Source organism: Sinocyclocheilus rhinocerous, unplaced genomic scaffold (assembly GCF_001515625.1).
Source record: "Sinocyclocheilus rhinocerous isolate Xijiao unplaced genomic scaffold, SAMN03320098_v1.1 scaffold42, whole genome shotgun sequence".
Taxonomy (NCBI): Eukaryota; Metazoa; Chordata; class Actinopteri; order Cypriniformes; family Cyprinidae; genus Sinocyclocheilus; species Sinocyclocheilus rhinocerous.
In genome coordinates, this window is record NW_015627390.1 from 131,998 (window position 1) to 142,929 (window position 10,932).

At 36.1% G+C, this 10,932-nt stretch overlaps 1 protein-coding gene across 1 annotated transcript in view; it reads right to left on the reverse strand.

The window, feature by feature from the left end:
• Nucleotides 1–3,734: 3,734 nt before the first annotated feature.
• Nucleotides 3,735–10,932, reverse strand: part of LOC107727819 (uncharacterized) — a 35,246-nt gene continuing 28,048 nt past the window's right edge. Inside the window, exons 3-5 of the mRNA XM_016537820.1 lie at nt 6,928–6,957; nt 6,312–6,477; nt 3,735–5,448 (exon numbers count right to left, since the gene is read on the reverse strand). Coding sequence (XP_016393306.1) covers nt 3,735–5,448; nt 6,312–6,477; nt 6,928–6,957 — 1,910 coding nt within the window. The remainder of the gene's footprint in view (nt 5,449–6,311; nt 6,478–6,927; nt 6,958–10,932) is intronic.

Sequence of the window (10,932 nt, forward strand, 5' to 3'; positions counted from 1 at the left end):
CTGTGAAACCTGATAGAAGGACTAGATGATTGTTTGGCCCAGGGTTATTGACGTTAACAAATCTAAAACCGTCAAAAATTATTTTTCAGTTAAATATGAAGTACACTTATAAAGTCCACTAATTCACTATAGTGTTTCGGTTGTTATTTTCAAATGTTTGCTTTTCAATTTCTATGAAGCAGAAAGTGACTAAAGTTTTTAGTCCATAATATAAAACAGCTAAATCTAATATTGACTAATTTATATCCAGTCTACCAATTTAATCCCAGTTTCACGCAGTCAATGCAGAACAGAAATTAATCTCACTGTCTGATCAACTGGTGACTGCTAGCATTATGAAAATGAGTAGAAATGATTGGTGCTCAGAAGCTTTAGCTTTAACAAACACACCTGCGGGAGCTTTAAAAGGCGTATTATGTTAAATCTCTTCCAGGATTAGACTTCAACTCTATTCCTCAGAGATAAATAAAGGATTGTGGAGCTGCATATTGGGGTATTATGTTTTTGAGGATTTTTTTTCTCTTGAGACCCGTGACACTACTGCAAATACTAAAACATCTCTGCTTATCATTTGTCTCGTATGAATGCGTTTTAATATATTTCATCATGTGTTCTTTTTGAATATAGAGGAGACTGAGGCTAGACAGCATGAGTATTTTTCTTGAATGTCAAAAGAGTGGTGTTCTGGATGATTGTTAAAGGGATAGTTCACCCAAAAATGAAAATGTGATGTTTATCTGCTTACCCCCAGGTTGAAAAATGACTAAAAGTGAAATGTGAATTAAATTAAATCTAAATAGGATTCAAATAAAAAAAATCTTGTTACTTTTGAATTTACCAAGTTTGATTATCTTTATTACGACTATTTTAAATCTTGTTACTTTTAGGTTTGCCATAAATACATATTTGCATTTGTTTTTTGTTTTGTTTTTAAGTTAAAGCCTCTAATTGGCCGTTTAATGGCATATTCTAATTGTGACAATATGCTCTACTATAAAAGTTGAATTATTTGTTATGCAATAAGTTGAACATGTTTTTTCTAGTTAAGGTTTGTAGGCTAAATGTGAGAAACATTTACAAGAATAAAGTGTGCACACTGGTCCCGCTCTTTCCAATTTATAAGCTTCTTTCAACCACAATATATGCCATTGTGATGTGAGAGTTTAGATGTTTGCTCGTGAACAGCTTGGGAGGCGAGTTGCAAACGATCTGAAAATCAGAAGCGAACGGGTTAACAATACCACTCCTCTGCATTACCTGTTTAAACGGCCCTACGGGACGAGTGCAGAGATGCTGCTGAAGTGGGAGCGGTTTGATGATATATTGTGTTTGTTTCTGCGTGTGTGTGGTGGAGAGAAAGAGAGAGGACTCGGCGCTGAAGGCATGTCTCTTTGCAGGAAAATTAAGTGTCTGTGCAGCGCCTGAGACATCCACACTACCCACCCTCCATAATTTGGTGTCAGGCCCTCCGCTCATTAATTTTACTGCAGCGTTTCCAGAAGGCCTCTGGAGCGATGCGTGTGGGGTCGACAGTCCTGCTCCTGCCATAACAACCGCAACCATGCTAGGCAAATACGTGCTTGAAAATACAGCGAGCCGTCGGCAAACACACGGGGTCGCCTGTAAATATGTATCTGATGGCGCTTTCGCTTTATTTCTGTCCTAGAGAGCGAGGACCGTCACAGTATGTGATCTTCAGCCAATAAAAACTGAATGATGCTTCCACCAACTAATACAGCCACAAATACAATGGTGTTTTTACTATTGGTAACTAAAATTAAAACTATTCCAAATGATTTCCAATAATTGAAATGAAGCTAACGTGAAATAAAATATAAACATTCTATGAAAAGCTATCCTGGATGGACGGATGGATAACTTAGATTGTACATAATTGTAATTGTACAATTAATTGAATTATTAGCCTTTTATTAGCCTTTTGAATTCACGAAGAATGTAGCCTGTTGCTAATATTACATCAATTATATAAAGTAAATTAAAAAGAAAACTGAATATATAAAAAATAAAAGCAAATAAATACCATAATATATAATACTACTGAAATAACTCTGGGTGGCAAAATTGTCGAATTACTACTTCATGACTTTCAAAAGAACAGACATTAGGCTTTAATTGGCCTTCAAAAAAGAAACTGCATTAAGGCAGGGTGGGTCACATTAAGCTTTGACCTTTCATTTTACGTGTTTAATTTTACAAAATGGCACAGCATGCAACACGCTGAACTAAATCTGCACGAAGCGCCTTGGATTCTGGCCGTCATTTAGAGAAGCACAAGCACAGGAGAGATTTTAAATGTGTTTCTGAAAGGGCAGAGACGGGATGTTTGTGACAGATGGTGAACCAAAGTGAGACAGCTTTGCTTGAGCTCGTGCGAAACAAAAAATGAGACCAGCCGATTGTCAGCACATTATTTATTAGTTTAATTTGTGCAGCATAAACAATAGCCAGTGAAACGCCTTCTGCTCATTACTTAATGACAATATCCATATCTGTGCTGCACTCTTGAAAGATGATTTGTGTCTGTCAGACAGTTTTCTATTCGGGTACAAACCTATAAAAGACCCATTTGGGATAAAGAAATTAAGTTTGTCAACCAGTAATGGGTTGATATATCATGTAAACTCAGTATAATTATTATCTCGAAGCAAGTGCCATGAAGCATATTTGACTTTTTCGTGTTTATTTTTTAGTTGTTTGAGCTGGAAAAACATACCAGAACACACCATTAGCCAATCAGATAATTAAGTGAGATCGTGGAGATGTGATGCAAAGTAAAAAAAAAATTAAAAAAAAAGATGTACATTTTAAATCAGCATGATCAGTTGGGTCATTTAGGGCTCAGAAGTCCAGCTTAATTACAAAATTAATCAACTGTAGCTAAAATGCTTGTCAATAAGGGCTGACGCTTATGATTTTCACTGCCAGTAGGTGGCAGTGTGGGATACCCTGAGCTGTGAGGGCATGTGTGGTTTATAATACATTTAACAGCCAGAATCATTGCCATTTATACTAATTGTTGATAAATTATCATCTAATAACATTTTGAGTAAAACGAAGCATGACAATATTTTATATTAAAATTATGAGAAGTAACTTGGATAAATATATCAGAAAATCAGCCCTGAAGTATATATTTGTAGATATTTTTATTAATAATATATGCATATATATACACACACAATTTTATATTTTGTATATTTAATATATAAATCAACACTGAATATGATATATGTAAATTATAAATATATCAAATATTTTTTGAATATATATATATATACTGTATATATATTTATTAAGATAATATATATTATTTTAAGATTTTTCTACAAAGTACACTTCTCTTCTCATTATGCACTATGCAGTATTTTTGCCATACAAGCATGGTGATTTGCATGCTATATTACTGCAATTTCCAATGTTGCAGTATGTGATCATGCAGCAGAACTGCTGTTGTACTCCATCCAATTTAATACACTTGTACTAGAGTTTAACAATTTCATTCTTGTTTTTGTTAGGAAGTGCTGAACCGCATGCACTCTGTGTGCAATGACTTGAAAAAGAATAAATGATGTGCCTTGAAACTGTTAAAATAGAGCCGCAGTTCTCAGCTGTCAGCGTGACTGCATCAGAAATAATGATATGTTGTTATGGTTTGTTGTACTTGGACACAAAAGATAAGAAGAAATGTAATTGTCTGCACAGGACACACAACTTTATTCTGGGGTGAATCTGTAGAAGTCTTCTTTGAATGTCTGAGAATCAAATGATCTGCTAAATGCATTAGATGCTCTGCAAAGTTCCTTTCTGCCTTTGATTTCCATTGATTTCTCAAACCATGCATGCTCACGTTGGAGATCCTCCAAGCTGGAGAACCTCCAAGAATCAGTCCATGCCGTCATGGAGGGTCTATCATGACGACGCAGATGAGTTGATGACTTCCACGATTGTTCCCAGTCCGCTACGGATCGTGCATATGTATGTTGACATACCGGCTGGGTAGATGCACTTGTCGCTTGTCTTTCCAGAAGATGCTGACGTCTCGTTGACCTCCAGGACTCGGCCCATGCGCGAACCCCTGCTGGTCCATTATGCGGGATATCTTCATTTTCTCGCACTCTTCTAATAGGCCTGGGTTGAGAATTGGCAGACCAACCCTGCTGCCATAAACCGCCATCTTGGTTGAGAGTTAAGTTGGTGAACTTCCAAGAATCGGCCCATTCGGTGAGAGTTTGTGAGAATTGTGAAGGTGGACTTCTCCGGTTCCTCAAGGCTCTTTCTTCTCTACGCTGACGTTTCGTCATCTTCCAAGAATTCTTCCAGTTTATTTGCTCAGAGAAGTTAAGCATCTCTTGCCACTTCTGGCTTTTTGGCAAAGCAAGTACACTGAATTTCACATGTTCAATTGGTTGCTTGTCTGGTTTCAATGTCTCAACCTTCACTTCCACCTCTTTATTTATCTCTTCTTTATACTCTGACAGATTTTTTATGGTCGTCCATGACTTTTCCCATTCAGACAGCTGTGCGTCCCTCCCACCGAACTGAGAGCTCCGTGGAATTGTGTGCTTCATCTCTCTAGACACATTCATTATCACGTTGCAGATGTCGGGATGCAGCTCCTCAGGCTCCATCGCTTGAGATTGGATTGATTTCGTCTCCTTTTCTGATATGGTTTTCGCAACTCTCCAAGATTCACTCCAAGCTGAATTATCTGTAGCTTTAGATTTAATAGAATTATTCCATGGTTGTTTTTCCTCATTAGCTGTGGGTTGAATTAAATCATATTTAACATCTACTTCTTTTACAGGCTTCGTTGACTTCCTGGACTCGTTCCAGTCTGATGCGATTTCCTCATTTCGATTGTAAAATTTGTTGCAATCACTTTTATTTTTGTTTTCATGACACTCTTTTCTTTTCTGACTGAATATCCAAGAATTGTCCCATTCTGGAGTGACCAGGTCTTGTTTAATGTGTTCGGAGTCTAAAGCTTTGCTGAGTTTCTCCCATAGAAACATGTCATTGGAGCTCATATCGTTGTTGGCATCAAACCCAAGATCAAACCATGGTTTACCATCAGTGCTTGGCTGAAAATTGAGAAACTTCCATGACTGCCCCCAGTCGAACGCACAAGGACTTTCTTCAGGTTGCGGCAAAAGTTGCGAAAACTTCCAAGACTTCGCCCACACCATCAACCCCGGGCAGCTTTCATTGAGCTGACGTAACAGGGCCAGTTTATTGGCTTTTGTAGTCTTCGTCGAGTCCACCTGCCTTTGAATCCGATTGCTCTGGAAGCCTTGAGGCCTGCCAAGGTGCGTCTTTTTAGCCTTGTGTGCATCAAGAGTCGATTCTTCAGGAAGCTTTGCTTTTCTCTCCAGTCTTTTAGGGGGTTTTATCTTGGAGGACATGCGCGCCTTCCAATCCTGATTGATTCTATGAAAAGTTTAATTGGTACGGACAACAAACAAAAAGACTTCTCGTTAATTATGAAATGTGTGCTTCTTTTGTTTTAACAGATTATTTAAAGATGGCTGCTGTTATTAAAATTGATATTTACACAATTAAGGCAATTAAAGTTGACGCGACCACAAGCTCATTATCGTTCTGAATGGCCTTATTATGTGCAAACAGAATAGGCAGAGAGGCAGTTGGGATCAAACTGCATTCATGCAATATTAGAGCTACTGAAATTATGGGATGACTCGGAGAGCTGTTCTTGTCTGTTCTATTCTTTTTATTATTTATTCTTTTCTATGGCAACGCTCAAAATGCATCAATGAGCAGCTTGTAATTATGAGTGTGAGAAAGTTTTTTCCAAGCAGGAAACTAATAATTACAGTAATTCTGACATGGCATGAGTGCGGCAATAGCATGTTCATAGATATTACAAAAGTATATGGAATGGAATTTGTTAAATACAATTACATAAAGTGGTTAACTATCAACAAACCCCATATGGCAAAAAGTATATTTTATGTGGCCAAAAATATATGCTAAATATATGTTGTAAACAGTGAAGCTCAATGAAATATATTTTTAAAATAGAAAATATATTTAGTTTCAACCTTCATTCATCAAAATATATTTCCAAATGTATTTCGGTGGCAAGAAAATATAAGAATAAGTATTTTTAAGATTATATCAATTTTTATTATGTATTTTTTAAATGAATGTTTTTTTTTTGTTTTTTTTGCCTCACGGGGCTGCTTTTAGCAAATTGGAAATGCCTCAGATATACGTTAGGACATTTTTTGAGCCACAAAGTTGTTTTGTAAATATCGAGTTCAGGTCCTCACCTTTCCAGAGCGCTCTTCCGTATCCTCTCCTCTTCCAGCTGCCTTTTCTGTCTATGCTCCCTCAGTCTGATTTCCCAGACATCCTTCATAATTGAAGCGCCACATACTAACACCTCTGCGTTTTGGTCCATTATTGTAGAGACTCCTGCCGTAAGCGGAGATGAAGCTGTTAGTGGATGAACGAGATTGGATTTAACAAGATTGCAATGTTCCTTTGCATAAACTAACCATAAAATGTGCATTTGTTTACAGTTTACGAGTAGCATGCATTTGATTAAGCTACTTAATTTAACCAGGACAGGCAATTAAATATAAACACAGTACAAAACAAATGCAGACCAAAAAAATGCTATTTGGAACATTTGCACATTATAGAACACATTTAGCAGGAAATCATCACTTATCAGGCAAAAACAATAACATATGAAATTGCTTCCGTTATTAATTCTAAAATAGCATTACTGGATTGTACTTTCATTTATTTAAAAGCAATAAAATTTTGTTTATTCCTAGCGATGTTAATTGTAATTTCAAGAGTGCACTGCATCTAATACTGCTGTTCTGTCAACATAAGTGTATTTCTGTGCATAAATGATTAATAAAACTGCTTGCTTACCCGTCTGGCAGTTCTCTGTCAAATAAGCATCTGGAATCAGAAGCAGCTCTTATAAGTGTCAACTGTAACTAAACTAGCCCGTGTAACCAGGGCTCTTGACCCGGCTATTTTTAACCCCACCAGCTGCCAGGTGACTCTGTAACTCATTAGAATTGACAGAAATACTTGTTTGCATTCATTTAAAATATTCTTTTGTATTTCACCAGATACTGTACGTTACAATAAACCTGTGACTAAACGGATGTTGTTTTGTCACCCTTGTACATAATGATTAAAGTGGTGTCAGATTTCAGAATAAAAATGAGTTTCATCATGACAAGCGCTGATGATGGAGCTGATAATTAATACACTGAGTTTAGGTGGTACATGACACAGTAGATAATTAAAAGTGGGTTATTTGATTCCTTTGAATTTGGGTGAAAGGATCAGTGAGAGTGGTGAGAGTGTTTTACAGTCTTTTGCTCAATATAGCCACTAGAGCATGATGCTTGCAACGGTTGCAGGTTAAATATGTTATGAATGTACAATCTGCATATGACCGGGTACAGTACAGTAGTGAGTAAAAATAGCCACGAACAAGTTGTTCCTTTAAGGGAATAGTTCCCCCAGAACTATTTACTCAGATTTAAAATATTATTTTGTATTTCACCAGATACTGTACGTTACAATAAACCTGTGACTAAATGGATGTTGTTTTGTCACCCTTGTACATAATGATTAAAGTGGTGTCAGATTTCAGAATAAAAATGGGTTTCATCATGACAAGCGCTGATGATGGAGCTGATAATTAATACACTGAGTTTAGGTGGTACATGACACAGTAGATAATTAAAAGTGGGTTATTTGATTCCTTTGAATTTGGGTGAAAGGATCAGTGAGAGTGGTGAGAGTGTTTTACAGTCTTTTGCTCAATATAGCCACTAGAGCATGATGCTTGCAACGGTTGCAGGTTAAATATGTTATGAATGTACAATCTGCATATGACCGGGTACAGTACAGTAGTGAGTAAAAATAGCCACGAACAAGTTGTTCCTTTAAGGGAATAGTTCCCCCAGAACTATTTACTCAGATTTACTCACTCTCAGGTCATCCAAGATGTTAACTGATGGACTGGAGTGCTGTGGATTACTTGTGGATTAAAGCTGCCTGTTTGTAAGAAACAAATCCAGCATTAAGACATTTTTAACTTCAAACGTGGCTTCTGACTAAAATATAAGTCCATAATCCATAATAACACTTCCTGCAGTGAAAAAGTCTGGTTGTCTCTCCCATCAACCCGCATATTTGTTTAAAAACGTTAAAAACGTGTTAATGATGGATTTGTTTCTTACAAACAGGCAGCTTTTGTCTTCTCCAGATGTTAACTGATGGACTGGAGTGCTGTGGATTACTTGTGGATTATTGTGATGTTTTTATCAGCTGTTTGGACTCTCATTCTGACGGCACCCATTCACTGCAGAGGATCTATTGTGATGTAATACTACATTTCTCCTAATCTGCTGAAGAAACAAACTCATCTATATCTTGGATTACCTGAGGGTATGCCTATTTCCAGCAAATTTTCATTTTTGGATGAAATATTCCTTGTAACACTTACGTACACTGCATGCATATAATCAAATGTTTATATAACTCATTTCATTGTGCTGTTGTTGTGTATGCAACAAATAAAAATTTGATTTCAATTGTCACCAAGTTTGCACTGATATTGTTTTGCTCTTTTAATCTCAGTGCTGCTCGTATGAAAACTTCATTTTGCATCGCATTTGTCCTTGTTTCTCACAGAAGTTTCTGACATCCTGAATCTTAACCTTTCAAACGGAGTGAAGAAACTGTGCGGTGCCATTCAGAAGGCAGACAGCTCATTAGGAGACAGAGCGTCAACCTTTGCATGGCTGATAATGATTCAGCTGTCATTACCGTGTCAGTTTCCAGAATAGAAATCACAATAATCAGCTCTGTCAAATGTTCCCCATAAGAAGCAGAAACTTGCACTCGCTGTCAATGCCAAGAATGACATGGATATTCAATCGATAATGCATTGTCAAATGTATTAAATTAAAATATTTCATTACAGCAAACCAAAGGCAAGGTTAAGTATTTTGGAACAACATTTAAGAGAAAGTTCACCTAAAAATCTAAATTCATGCCATTCAGAACCTGTTTTTTTTTTCCCGCAGCTCTTTTGCATTTAATGACATTTCATATAGCGACCATGTCTGTCAAGCTCCACAAAGGACTAAAACAATAAAAGCAATATAAAGGCACCATGAAAGTGCTTTTCATGAGGAAAAGACTCAAATTTGAGACCAGTATCAATCTCATCTTTTGTTTTCATGATAAAATGGCATTTAGGTTTGGAACAACATGAAATGAGTTTTCATTTTTGGGTGAACTATCATATGGATTTTTTTAAGATAATTGCAACTTTTTGTTTCACAATTCGGACTTTATTTCTCACAATTCTGACTTTTTTCTCAGAATTGCAAGAAAATGTCAGAATTGTGAGATAAAAACTCAAAATGATAAGGAAAAAAGGCAGAATCTCAAGATATGAAGAAACCTGCAATTCTGACTTTTATTTTGCAATTCTGACTTTTTTTTTCGGTGAATTTTGATTTTACGTCTCGCAATTCTTTTTTTGCCACAGCATAAAAAATTATAAAAGGTAAGTGCAACTTTATCTCACAATTCTGACTTTTTTCCTCAAAATTGCGAGTTCATATTTGATAATCTGAGTTTATATCTCGCATGTTGATTTTTTCTCAGAACTGTGAGAAAAACGTCAGAATTGCGAGATAAAAACTCAAAATTCTGAGGGAAAAAAAGCAGAATTGCAAGATATAAACTCAGAATTGCACAATATAAACATGCAATTCTGACTTTATATTTTGCCATTCTGAGTATTTTTCTCTCGCAATTCTGTTTTTTTTTTTTTGTTTCTGCCACAGAATAAAAAAGAAATTGCTACTTTTTCTCACGATTCTGACTTTTTTTCTCAGAATTGAGAGTTCACGTCTTGCAATTCTGCGTTTATATCTCATAATTTTGACTTTTTTTCACATAACTGCAAGAAAAAAGTCAGAACTGTGAGACATTGTATGAGTTCATAGAATATAAACTGATATAAACTCGAATTTCTGTGAAAAAAGCAGAATTGCAAGATATAAACTTGCAATTTCTCTCAATTCTCTGTTTATTTCTTGCAATCCTGACTTTTTTTCTCAGAATTGTGAGCTTATATCTTGTAGTTCTGAGTTTATATCTCACAATTCTTTGTGAGTTTATATGTCACATATTGACGTTTTTCTCAGAATTGCAAGAAAAAAGTGAGAATTTGAGAAAAAGTGAGAAAAAAGTCCAAATTGTGAAATAAAAAGTCGCTATTACCCTCTTTTATTTTTCTACCCCCATGCGGAAACAGGCTTTCATATTATTCCTTTAATGCGTTATCAGGAAGTTTATTTCAGCTCATCTATGGAAGGCGTTAAATAAGAATCAGTATTTAGCAAATGCAGCCATACTTAAAATCGAATAAACTCAAGTCAAGTAAACATAATTACACTTCTTACCTCCATAGATGTCATTAAAACTTCCCTGTAAACATGCTGAAACACCTAATGGGCCTGCACTGGCGTTATCCAGAGGCTTGTTAATTATGGGAATGAAACACAAAGATATGTAAATTAATTATGAGCCAGCAGGGGGCTCATATGAGTCAGCGAGATCGCTCTATTACACGCTCTTCACTAGTGATGGGAAGTTCGGATCATTTTACCGACTCGGACCTTTGAGTCTCGTTCAGCAAAATGAACGAATCTTTTTTCGAGTCATTTCGTTCATTTTAGCAAAATACAACTAAAATGTTACGTGTTACTTCCCTAACACGTCTACTAACGCAAACGTTGATCACACTACAAACAATACAAAACTGCAATAAGAAACAGAAAAGATTAATTGTTTACCTGGGTCTTCAGTCTATGATTAGCTCACCACCTCTTATCT